General features: G+C 54.3%; 1 protein-coding gene across 1 annotated transcript in view; it reads left to right on the forward strand.

Moving 5' to 3' along the window:
- Positions 1–12,304, forward strand: part of KCNK18 (potassium two pore domain channel subfamily K member 18) — a 12,593-nt gene extending 289 nt beyond the window's left edge. Inside the window, exons 2-3 of the mRNA XM_039237309.1 lie at positions 2,462–2,590; positions 11,490–12,304. Of these exons, the coding sequence (XP_039093240.1) occupies positions 2,462–2,590; positions 11,490–12,304 (944 nt within the window). The remainder of the gene's footprint in view (positions 1–2,461; positions 2,591–11,489) is intronic.
- The last annotated feature ends 911 nt before the right edge of the window (positions 12,305–13,215 follow it).

Consider the following 13,215-nt stretch of genomic DNA (forward strand, 5'->3'; position numbering starts at 1 on the left):
GGCCCCCAGAGAGCAGGGGGCTGCCTTGCAGGAGGCTGGGGGAGGGGGAGGGGGGTGGTCTGGGAGTCCTCCGCAGTATCCTCCCCATTCTTGGGCGGGGACCCTAGGCAAATGACTTCTCTCTGAGTCTCAGTTTTCTCCTCCGTAAAATAGGGAGAATAACATCCTGTCAGGGTTGGTTGCTGTGGAGAATGTAGGGAAAGCCCTGAGGACCCACTAGATGCTCTGGAAAGACCAGCTCCCTTCCCTCTGCCCCCGTTCCCAGCCCCACCCAGACCGCAGGTTCGGAGGATGGATTGCGGGAGATTTGGTGAGGTTGGATGGGCGGTATGGGTGACTGCATTTGGGGCTGGGGGTTCCTAGGCTGCTCCTCTGAACTCTGCCTGCCTGGCCCTGTGGCTCAGTTTACAGGGACTAGAATTCAAGAACAATCAAACCGGACTTGGAACCCCTGGGAGGAGTGGCTTATCCCCTTTCCCTCACATTTCCAGTTTCCAATGGCCTTTTCTATGGTTGGACTCGGGGGAGGGGAATTGGTTGTGGGAAGAACCTGGGGTCCCGGTTGCTTCCCCGACCTGCTGTGTGATCTGAGGCAGAGTCATTGCCCTCTCTGGGTCTCAGTGTGCTGGACAGAGGGGGCACACAGTCTCAGCCTGCCAATCACAGAGACCCTGTGGGAAGCAGATGAGATAAAGCCTCTGAAAAGCACTTTATGTTCTTTTGTATTTCATCTGTATTTAGTCACTTACTTCCATAGCCCGGTTACCCAAAGCTTGCAACTATGTATTTAACAGAGCAAAATAAAAATGTAGAGTGTAAATAAATAAAAGACAAAGGAAAAGCAGACTCTACAGGTGAGGGCAAGAACAGGATGTTCCCTAGTGTGACATGTCCTCGGCTGGGCTGCTCACGGCTCCTCCTGCGGCCCCACCTGCTCTGGGAGCCGGTTCTTCTGCCTGAGGCCGCCCGACCAGATGCTGGTCACAGTGTCTCTCCTCCATGGAGGGTTCCACTCCTTCTGTCTGCATCTACCAGACAGACACCGCCAACTCAGCTGCCCCAGGAGATGCCCTCTGCCATCGCCACCGCCGGACTCTGAACCATCCCATCCAGGCTCTCATGTGTCAAGTTCAGAGCTTCCCATACCTGGCCACCTGGCCATATCCTCCAAGGAGCTTGCTGAAGTACATGTTCCCAGGCTCTTCTTCAAACCCACTTAATCAGGATTTCTGGGGCTGGGTTGGGAATCTTATTTTTACAGTGTCCTGGGTGGATCCTGATGCAGGAAACACTATAGGATCCCAGGGCTGGCCCAGCCCCATTTTGGTTTTGTTACTGTCTTTTTAAGTCATCTCTGTGCCCACAGTGGGGCTCAAACTCACGACCCTGAGATCAAGAGTCTCACACTCTATGGACTGAGCCAGCCAGGCACCCCTCCAACCTCATTTTGTACTGGTTTTTTTTGGTGATTAAAGTGCTCCCTTGGTGCTAGCTAAGTGCAAGACCCGGCCAAACACGTTTCATGCGTCATCGCACGTAATCCTCACGCCAGCCCTAGAGGGTTGTATGAATGTCCCCTTTCATGGATTAGGAAGTGGAGGGTTTGGGAGTTCAGCAACTTTCCAAGGTCACAAACCAGAGAGTGGAGCCATGGACCCTACCTGAGGCATTTGTACTCTATAGCCCAAGTTTTCACTGCCACGCTGCCTCCATGATGGGGAAACTGAGTCTTGGGATGAAGCACCTTGTCCACAGCCACAGAGGCTACTCGGGGTCAGAGCTGGGTCTAGAGTGCTAGTGTTTGGACTCCTAGGTTGGTGCCCATTCAATGAATAGGGACTTCCTGCCATGTGCCAGAGTCTCCAGATGGCTTCTGAGGTCTCAAAAGCCACTGGCCACCAAGGCCAACAGAACTATTTGGGAACCTCCCTGAAGAACCAGGGCCCCAATCCCGCTCTGTTGACCTTGGGGCAGATGTTTTGAAAGCCAAGCCTTCCCAGAAATCTTCAAGCGACGGGTGCCCATAGATTGCAGTATGAGCACCAAATTCCATCAGGCTTAATGACCTCCGGGAGTGGATATGGTTTGCATCCATATAACAGCTTACATTTCATAAAACCCACTTTGCTTTCAATGATCAGGAACCCCATGAGAGAGACTGAGCGGAAGTTAGTATTCCTCTTTGCAAGTGAAAGACACAGAAGCTCAGAAAGTTCAGAAAGCCACAGCAACGCTATGGCTGAGCTTGGGCCGGAACCCTGAAGGGCCTCTTCCATGGGGTCTGTGGCCCCTTAATCTCCATAGGCACGAAATGCAGAGATGTGCAAAAGCAGAGACAAGTTCTGGTGTCGATGAGGCCACAGGGCAGGGGCATCCTGGTCCCCAGGAAAGACCCCTGCACCTGGGCGGGACCTGCCTTGAGCAAAACCCTCTCCTTCACTCTGGTCGTCTCTTGTCCCAGTTGAGGAAGGCAGGAAACAGGATCTTGAAGAGCTGCTGCAGAAGGTGAAACCCCACTGGTTCAGCACGTTTGCGGACTGGTCCTTTCTGAGCTCGCTCTTTTTCTGCTGCACAGTCATCAGCACTGTGGGTAAGTCCAAGGGCAAGGGCAGTCCTGGGCGAGAGACCTGGGGGAGGGAGGGGGGGAACCGGGAGGCTGGGGACCCTTGATGAGGATGCTGGAACGTTCAATTCATTTGGTCAAGAAATGGTTGTGAAATGCCTACCCGGTGCCGGGTGTCCTTTGCTGAGTGGCCGCCGTGCCTGGCTCGGGGTGGTGGATGCTTCGGGGGCTACAACAGTGATCGGGACCGATGTGGGGTCCTAAGGCGCGTTGGTGGGAATTCGGAAAGGGGGCCCTTGCTTCAGGTGGGTGCAGCTCCATGCCCGGGTGTGGGCCCCAACGGGCAAGGCAGGCATAGGCTGCATCTCAGCCCCCTCTCGCTCTTTGGCCGAATGCCCTTGTACAAAACACCTCTTGCCAATGGTACCTGCCGGCCCAGGCTTCTGGGCAAGACAGAAGAACTCAGGCAACCAAACGCGGTCAGCCCGTGAGGCCTTCCGGGTACTGTGGGAGCACAGAGCAGGGGTACCTGCCCCAGGCTTGCGGGTGGTCCAAGAGGCGACACTTAAGTGGTAAGAGCATTTTAAAGCCTCCCTGGCGGGAATGGCGGCCTGCTGAGTCAGACAAGGAGAGCGGGAGTCCACAGCGTGGGGCAAGGTGGGCATGAAGAGGGCACTCCAGGCCAAGGGGCCAGCATGGGCCAAGGCCCAGGAGCAAAAGGAAGGGCAGGCACTGTAAGGAGGTTGATAGGGGTGAAGAGATGTCGGAGAGAAAGGAAGCGCCAGTCTCCAGGAAGGCCCTGTGCGCCAGGCTAAGGAGGTTGGGTTCATCCTGAGGGCAGTGGGGGTGTCCAGTGGCTTTTGAGCAAGGGAAGAACATGAAGGCTCAGCATTCCAGAAAGACCACCCCGGCTGCAGCATGGAGGTGGAGCAGAGAGTAAGGCTGGCAGCATGGAAAGGCCATTCGGGGCCTCCTGCAGCAGCCTGGGTGAGAGATGATGACAGCGGCCTCCTCCGGGACAGTGGTCATGAGGACGGGGAAGGGGGGGATTGAAGGAGGACTTTGCAGGATAGTCTGCAGGGGTGGGTACGTGGAGGGTGAGGAAGACAGCACAGTCTCTAGCTCTGGTGGGCAGGACCTCTGGGGAGAGGGTGGTGAGGATGCTGGGCCTGAGGATGGAGGTGATGATTCAGGCCGGTCAAGGTCAAGGCCCATGTGGAGCTGCTAGGTGGAGACACCCATCCCTGCTGGAAATGTGCTTCTGGGGCCCCGGGCTCTGGGTGGGGTTAGGGAGGTGGGTGCCAGAGTCACCGGCATGGAGGGAATGGAGGGGAGCGTGGGGGTCGGGGGGGGGTGCGTGGTGCGGAGAGGGAGGACGGAGCAGGGCCGGGAGCACCAATGGAGAGGTGCGGGAGGAGCTGCCAGGCAGTTACAGGAACTAACAGTTACCCTGACGGGCCTTTGAAGCTCACAGAGTCACGCCGGTCAGAGTGGCTAAAATGAGCAAATCAGAGAACTCTAGATGCTGGCGAGGATGTGGAGAAACAGGCACCCTCCTACACTGTTGGTGGGAATGTAAACGGGTGCAGCCCCTCTGGAAAACAGTGTGGAGGTACCTCAAAAAACTAACAATAGAACTCCCCTATGACCCAGCAAAAGCACTGCTAGAAATTTACCCAAGGGACACAGGAGTGCTGATGCATAAGGGCACATGTTCCCCAATGTTCATAGCACTTTCAACAATAACCAAATCATGGAAAGAGCCTAAGTGTCCATCAACGGACGAATGGATCAAGAAGATGTGGTTTATCTATACCATGGAATACTACATGGCAATGAGAAAGAATGAAATCTGGCCTGTGTAGCAACATGGATGGACCTTGAGGGTGTTATGCTGAGCGAAGTAAGTCAGGTAGACTTGGTAGCTGTTTATGAGTCAGGTAGCTTATGAATCAGGTGGGGGGAGGGGTCTGAGCCCAGAGGGCTACTGTCAGAGGCCAAGGGCATGCAGTGAGTAGGGCTGTTACCCACAAATAGGCCATGAGACTCCAAGTCCAGTGCTCTTTCCCCAAAATAGTCTGCCAGCCTTGCAAGTCTGTAGGGTGTTGCAGGGTCCCTGCCTGCCCCTGCCCACCCCTGCCCGGGCAGCCCCAGGGAGAGCCTGGCTGTGCCTGGGAGGCAGGGGCAGCTCTGATTTTCAGAGACCCCTCGTGTCTGGCTGGGTGGTTATCAGTGGCTGGGAGGAAGGCCCTTGCCGGGAAGGAGCCGGCCTCTGCCCATTTCCCTGCACTTGCTTCATGCGTGTCTTCAGCCCCCAAACAAAGGTAAGATTCCCCGGTGCAAGGCATTGACCCAGGCCAGTCCTTTCCAGAGTCCAAGGTAGAGGGGAGGCTGTAGGAGCAGAGCTGCCCTCCACAGTTACCACTTGCTCACTTAAAGAGGGGCTCTGTGGACCCCCAAAGCCACAGACCCTCTTCTTGGCTGCCACACAAAGTGTGGGCTCCTGGGTGACGGAGCTGAAGGATCTAGATGATGCCGAGATGAACCAGGCAAAGAAGGGCAAGAGCTTTCCAGGCAGAAGAAATAGTCGGACAAAACTCTGGAGCTTTGAGGTGCTTTGAGGACAAGACCACTGTGGCCTGAGCGCAGAGAGTGGACAGGAGAGAGGGGGACATGGCACAGACAGTGGCCTCCTGAGCTGTGGGGACAGACAGGGCTGCTCTTGCCCTTGCGCACCGTGTTCCCAGGCCCACGTCTGAGGATGCTCGCCCGACTAAGGGCCCCTGGCTTCCGTCCTCGAAGGTGCAGCAGGGCAGGCCGGGTAGGAGGGGCCTCCCCGGGGCTGGCGGGAGTCTCCCCTGCTGGGAATGGGGTCACAGGAGCCGAGGTGGGGGAGGTGACCTCAGCCACCGCTCAGAAGCTCCTGGGTCAGTGTCTCCACCAGGAGTGGAACCCATTGAGTTGCCCCTGACCCCCTCGGCCAGTAAGAGGACCGAGGCCCCAACTTCATTCAAGCGAATACCAGTCCCTGCGAGGGATGGGCCCACAGGGTCATAGGGCCCCAGCCCTAGGGGTCATCATGCAAAGGTTCCCTCACCCTTGGGTGGGGGCAGGGCGGGGCGGACACTGGCCACCTGGGGTCAGCTGTGTGACCTCCAGGGAGCAAGGGGCCCCTTCTGAGCCTCGTTGCCTTATCTGTAACTCCTCCCAGGCCTGCCTTTCAGATCAGCGTGAGGAGAAACGTCAGTGGCAGCCAGGATCTTGTCAGTTGCTACTACTGGAAATTCCAACCCAACTGGCTTAAACTGCGGGGGGAATACGTGTTCCCGCAGGAAGTGCAGTGGGGGACGGCTCTGGGGCTGGTCGATGTGCAGCTCAGCTGTGACACTGAGCATCAGATACTCTTCCGTCCTGCTCACTAGGCCACAAGATGCCACCAATGTCCACTCCCATTTGGGCAGAGTTGGATCTCATAGACAGAACAAGGGCTGGCTGCCACCATCAGCAACTCTTTCTAGAAATCTCCCACCCCTGAGCCAGTGCTGGCAAGGGGATTACATTACCGGAATGATTTAGACCAATTAGATCTCTCCCTAAATCAGGTGTGTGTGTGGGGGGGGGGGGGCAGTGGCGTTCCAGGAAAAAGAAAGGAATATTGTGGGAGGAAAAACCAGTGTGTGCGTTATGAACGGTCACGTTCTTGTGTCCAAGAGCGCCCCCATGTGGCTTCTTTCAGAACTGGTCCTTCACCTAAATTGCCTATCCAGGCAGGGTTAGGGTTAGAATACGAAGATTAACTGCACCACTGAGCATTTGCTGGCACCGGGCGTGGTGTTCACAGGCTTTATAGGCATTATTTTATTTAATTTTCATGACGTGACAACCCTATGGGGCAGGTGCTGTGACATTTAGCCGTGAGCTACATGGAGAGGGACGTCACTACCAGGAAAGCAGGAGTGAGGCTCAGCTGGACTTTTTAGGGAACACAGCTCAGTGGAACACCGGTCACAGAGCAGTGGGACCTCGAAGGAAGATACTGGAGATGCCAAGGGAGTTCAGTTTGTTTTCCTTTTCCTCAGGAACTTCAGGGACTTGGTCTAATGCAGCCCTCCTCAGCCTTGGCATTATTGGCATCTTGCACTAGATGATTCTTTGTTGGGGGGCTTGGCTAGCGGCATCCCTGGCCTCTACCTACCAGGGGCCTCCGCCTCTTTCCCTGCTGTCTTCACCAGTCGCGGCAGCCAAAAATGTCTCCAGACATTGCCGGATGTCCCTCGGAGGGCAAAACTGTCCCCCCCCCCCCCGAGAACTGATGTAATGCAGTGGCTATCAAGGTATGGCCCTAGACCAGCGGCATGAGCATCACCTGAGAACTTGTTCGAAATGAGAATTAAGGGGTGCCTGGGTGGCTCAGTTGATTAAGCGTCTGACTCTTGATCTTGGCTCTGGTTATGAGCTCACAGATCATGGGATGGAGCCCCACAGCAGGCTCTGTACTGACATTGTGGAGGCTGCTTGGGATTCTCTCTCTTTCTCTCTCTCTCTCAAAATAAATAAATAAACTTAAAAAAAAAGAAATGAGAATTAATTCTCAGGCTCCATCCTAGCCCTACTGAGCCCAAGTCTATGGATATGGGGTCCAGCAATCTGTATTAGTTCAGATTGCTAATATAGCAATTACTAGGGGGTTCTGATGCATGCTAACGTTTGTAAAGCATGGGCTGGATGTGAAGGTTCTCAGCCCCGACTTGCTCACTGCAATTATCTGGCTGTCTTTTTTTTTTTTTTCTTTTTAATTTCTGAGAGAGAGAGAGAGAGAGAGAGAGAGAGACAGCATGAGCAGGGGAGGATCAGAGAGAGACAGACACAGAATCCGAAGCAGGCTCCAGGCTCTGAGCTAGCTGCCAGCACAGAGAGCCTGACGTGGGGCTCAAACCCAGAAACCGTGAGATCATGACCTGAGCTGAAGTTGGACGCTTAATCGACTGAGCCACCCAGGCGCCCCCCTGGCCATCTTTTATAAGCTCCCAAGCCCGGACTCCACGCCAATCAAGTAAGAGTTGCTAGGGACAGACCCGGGCCTCAGTATTTTTCAGAGCGCTCCAGGTGCTTCTAATGGGAGTCCAGGCTGTGAACCACGGATCTAATGGAAACGCATTATCTTGGTTTAAATCCCAAGAAGGCAATGCTACTATCAAATCAATTAGGACATCAAGCCGTCCAGTAATTATGAGTGCAAGAGGATATGGGGGGGGGGTTCTCCACAGCCTGTAATCAATAGCCATGTTTGGAGTGCTTCCTGCCCTACATCTCTGGGCCACTCTTAATGCACCTGGCCTTGATGCTAAAGAAGGGACACTTGGCAGGTGTGAGGTTGGCCAGGCCCCAGTCATTCCCAATTGGGTCAGTCCCCTTGGATTAGAAAGTAAAGTGCATGGGCTATTAAATACTCACAGCCTAAGTGGAGTGGACTGACCATCCTGGAATATATGAACGCATTATAAGAAATGATAGGATTTTCCGTTATGCATCTCAGCATTCAGTAATTGGTACGGTTAATACATTTCCTTCACAGGGGCCATGTGCTCTGAGATTTGCTTTCTTGATGCATTTTCTGGGTGATGGCATATCTTTAGGACTCTAAACATATTCTACCCAGAGATAGCCGCAAGACTTCGTTTAAATCCACTAACTTCTTCTTTGCCACGGAGGACACTGGGTTAGGCATGTGCGTGGGGCAGGTCTTCAGGTAAGGGGTGTACTGTCGGCTTTGGGCTGTGCCACTCCAGACAGGTCACCTGACCTCCTTGTCCCTTGTCCCTTAAATACAGTAATAGTGGTGGTTGCCAGCATTAGGGATTTCGCTGTTCAGGGAGTTTTCACTCTAAAAGGCACTTTGCTCTGTAAGTCCTGTAAGAAGTGTGAGGCCCTCTTCTTTAAAACAGATCTGACCCTGGGACCCTGTCCTGGGAGCTGAGGGGTTTCTACTTCGCAGCCTCCCCTGACTCCCCTGGGGGTGCACCAGAACTGGGGGGCTTCTCCACCAGCTAGAAAACAGGCTGGTCCCCGTCTGTGGGCCTTTGTGCCTGCTGCTAACGTCCCTAAGGACTGATGGCTCTGTGGGGCCCGTGATTGGCTTTGGCAAAGGAGTCTTTGCTGACACCCAGGGCCCGGGCCCCACCAGGACTCTGTGGCCAGGCCTCTCTGAGCTCCTGACCTTGCAGGAGAGGCTCCAGGTGCCCTCCGCCCTCAGCTTCCCTTGTCCAAAGACTCTCCCCACACCTTTCCGCATGGCTGGGAGGAGCCATGTTTGCCTGGGACTACCACAGTGGTAGCTGGAAAGTCGTGTGTCCTGGGAAACACGTCAGCCCCAGCAAACTGGGCAGAGGGTCATCTCCCCCAGGGCCCCCTCCGTTCCTCCTCTCCCCCTTGGGTCCCCACCCCCACCTCCACCTCCTCAGTGGTTCTGGGCTTTCACTGAAGCCGGGACAAGGAGCCGAGGCCCCTTCTGCAACCTCGTCTCCTGGAGGGGAAGCCCGGAGCTGCTGGAGACCTTGAGAGGGCAGGGAAGGGAAACAGAGGCAGTTGGAACTGTCACTCTCTCAGCGAGCCCCGCCCCGTGGAACAGCCCCGGATTTTGGACGGGAGGTTTAGCCAGCGCGATCCCAGTTCCTGCTCCCTGTGGTGCGTACACCTGTTGGGTCCTCGCCACATCCTGCTGAGGGTGGAGAGCTAAGCCCAAGGCCTTGCTTCCCTCTCAGCCAGGAGTCCTAGAGAGCAGGATCTCTGCCTGTTTCTCCTTGAGCCCCCAGCCCCGTCCACAAGTGCCTGGAATAGAGTAGGTGCTCAATAAGTGCGAATCCAGGACGGGTGCCTTTGTTTTCATCGTTCATAGGGCAGTCTGCTCTTTTACATTCTCTTATTGACCTCCATGTGCTACTGCATACTCACTAGTGTAGTTATTTGATTCATATCTGCCCCTCCCACTAAACTAGAAGCTCAGAGAGGTTGGACACCATACCTACTTTGCTCATCGCTGTATGCGTATGCAGTAAGCACTCAATATCTGCATACGATACGAATGCACATAGAATGAACTGTCCCTCCTACCAAATGGTGCCTCGTGGAATCAGCCCAGTGTGGCATGGAGTGCTCTGGAATGGATGCCAATCAATGAGACCCTCCGAGGTCCACAGCCTTCTCCCAGGACCCTGGTGAGGGAGGGCAACCTGAACGCCTGAGTGCTCCTGGAAGGCAGAGCCTGAGGCCAGAGTTCGCCACAGGGAACCGGAGCCCTGGAGGAGGCTGGGGCAGAGCCAGCGGAGGAAGTGCCTCCAAATCAATTTACATAATAGGCCTAGGTTTTTCTGTATTAATCATCCTTTATGACATCAAAAATTAAACACAGGCATTAAATACAAAAACTTTTCCCTCATTTCGCTGAAGTCACTGACTTGCTCACTCCAGAAGACCCAGCTCTCTGTGCTGTGGGGGTTTGTCGGCTCTCTGCTCCTGCCTGTCTGTAGATAGGAGGGTGGGGGATGGGCGATGGACGGAGAGGACTCTAGAGCACAGAAGCCTCAGCCCACCCACCCCCTTTGCTTGGCTGACTGGTTCTTAATGATTGGAAGGTTCCACCCCCTTGGGCGCTCCGGACCCTGTGGGAATGAATGTTGGCGTGGGAGCCCGATGGTTCTGGGGATTGGACTGCCAACTCTACTCTACCCTGAATGCTCCTGACCAAGTTATTTCATTTCCCCAAGCTTCAGTTTCCCCACCCATGAATAGTGAATACCACGCCTACCTGTGCAGGTGGGTTGATACCAGCTCACAGTAAGTGCTCCTGGCTATTATTATTAGCTCCTGAGGACAGAGACGCCGACATTTCTCAGCTGCCCACTATGGACCAGGCACTGGTCTTGTGTAATCTTTCCAGCGAGTCAGTACACAAAGCAGAGACGCCCATCCCTGTTTTGCAGATAAGAAACTTGAAAATGGGAGCAGTCAAGTAGCTTTCTAGAAACAACAGAGCCGAGATTTGCACTCAGGTTGGAAAGATTCTAGATGTGGGGATCCTACCGACTTCACCAGCCTCTGTGACCGTGTTTGTCTAAAATAATAAACCACAATGGCCCTGAGGGCAGCAACTGTATTTTATTCCTTCCGTCCTCTCTCTCTCCTACTATGCATGCTGCTGCGCTCTGTTGGCACATAGTAATAGCCTGTTGTATAGAAAGAAATAAACCGAGAGGCCCAGACATCCCAGGGTGGACAAGGTGGCTTCTTAAAAACAGGTGCCTCCACAGAGGATGCAGGAGGTGGTGGGTGTGATGGCAAAGCCACCCGTGGCCTCTCCCCTGCATTCATCTTGTCACGTGCATGCTTAGAAATGGCCGCAGCAAAATGAAAAGCAATCAGCCCACCCCCAGACATGTTCATCCCCTGCCAAGGACTCTTGGGTCAAATATCTAGACCTGAGTCGCTCCTTATCCTGAAGAGTAGCTGAGTTTCACCTCCTGCTTTCCCCACCAAAATGGGCCCAATGCCAGATGGCGGATGAATGTTTTTTAAAAAATGTTTAATGTTTGTTTATTTTTGAGAGAGAGAGAGAGAGAGCGCGAGCAGGGGAGAGGCAGAGAGAGAGAGGGAGACCCAGAATCCGAAGCAGGCTCCAGGCTCTGAGCTGTCAGCACACAGCCCGACGCGGGGCTCGAACCCACAAACGGGGAGATCATGACCTGAGCCGAAGTCGGACACTTGACCGCTTGACCTAGGAGCTCCTGGGTGAATGTTTTAAGATGGATATTTTCAAACACATTGTGTAAGCCATGACACCAAGGAGGAGAAATGGCAGGTCTCTTCACGGCTTGTTTGGGGAGGAAGGGGAAGAGCAGACAACCATCCCAGGCTCTGTCTTCTTTTTCAGGTTACGGCCACATGTACCCTGTCACCAGGCTCGGCAAGTACCTGTGCATGCTCTACGCCCTCTTTGGCATCCCCTTGATGTTCCTTGTCCTCACGGACATGGGTGACATCCTGGCCACCGTCCTGGCCACGTCTTACGATCGGTTCCAAAAACTCCCATTCGTCCGGCCTCACCTTCCCGCATGGTGCTCCCGCCTGCTCTGCAGAAGGTCTGCCGCCAGGCCTCTTTCCGCCACGAGGCCCGCGGCCGGGGCTGTCCCCAGGATCGTCATAGAACCCCAGGAGCTCCCGGACCCCAAGCCCGGCAGGAGTCCCTCAGCCCCAGGCAGCAACACAGATCTGTTCGAGAGACTTCTTGCTCGAGAGAAGCAGAGCACGCTGCAACCACCCCCGCGGGCCGTCGAGAGGAGCAACTCGTGCCCCGAGCTGACGTCAGGGAGGCTCTCGTACTCCGTCATCAGCAACCTGGACGAGGTGGGACGGCAGGTGGAGAAGCTGGACGTCCCCCTCCTGGTCATCGCTCTCCTCATCTTCGTCTACATTTCCTGCGCGGCCGCCATCCTCCCCATCTGGGAGAAGAAGCTGGACTTCGAGAACGCCTTCTATTTCTGCTTCATCACGCTGACCACCATTGGGTTTGGGGACACCTTTTTGGAACACCCTCACTTCTTCTTGTTCTTCTCCATTTATATCATCATCGGGATGGAGATCGTGTGCATTGCTTTTAAGTTGGTGCAGAACAGGCTGATTCACATCTATAAAAATCTCATGCTGTTCTTTGCGAGAGGGGCATTTGACCATCCTGTTATAAAGTGAGATTTCCACCATCTCTTGTGTGACAGATGCCAGCTGGGCTGCTTTCCTCGCCTCATCTTTCAGGGGCAGTGCGGTTGGAACTGGTGGCCCTACAGCCTGTCACCTGAGACCTTGGGGTTTGGAGACAAATCCTGCATGAGGATCAATTTTGGTCTTGAGGTCCTGCAGAAAATGTGCCCAATGCCTTTCACATCAAGATGTTAGACAAAGACTATTCCCGTCCTTCAAAGCCTAGTTCATTGCCCTGTCTTCGCTTGTCAAAAGCTCCCCCTTCTGTAAATGAAACCACCTTACGGATGTCATAGCTTGACATGTCTCTTGAGACACAAGAAAAAAGTTAACCTTTGTTTTTGCAATTTGTACTTTCAGCTAAATTAAAATCTACCCTGGGTGACACAGAGCTGGTCTGAACAGCCTCTTCTCTTGAATGACTTCAGGAATGTGTGCAGGATCAGCCCAGTCTCAGCCTATGTAAGGTACACTGGTGCCACGGAGTGTGACTGTCACCTGTGTTCACAGGGGCCTGGGATCGTTCAACTGCCAGATTCCGTGTAGACCCGTGTTCCCACTGGAGTGGCCCGTGACCAGCACCTCCTGAATGAGCAGGCATGTGAAAATGTTGACTTGGGTGAATCGTTGATAGAGGGAAGGGTTGGCACTCAGTGGCTGGATAGTCTCCTGTGCTGTTCCTGACTGAGTTGCCGTGCGAATGGGCTGGTCTGGGGGGAAGATGCTGTAGGTGCTCCACTCTGATGCTCTGGTGCTCCAGCTTTCTTTTCCCGAGGACTATCCCTTGTCAGTAAAGCACAGGGATGTACAGGGCAGCCTAGAAGTGTCAAGGGATTAACACTTCTGGGAGTAGCCCTCAGTCAACAATGATCAGAAGTTGGATGGATGGCACCCAACTGTTG

This window comes from Hyaena hyaena, unplaced genomic scaffold (assembly GCF_003009895.1).
Source record: "Hyaena hyaena isolate Hyena2069 unplaced genomic scaffold, ASM300989v1 scaffold_124, whole genome shotgun sequence".
Classification (NCBI taxonomy): domain Eukaryota; kingdom Metazoa; phylum Chordata; class Mammalia; order Carnivora; family Hyaenidae; genus Hyaena; species Hyaena hyaena.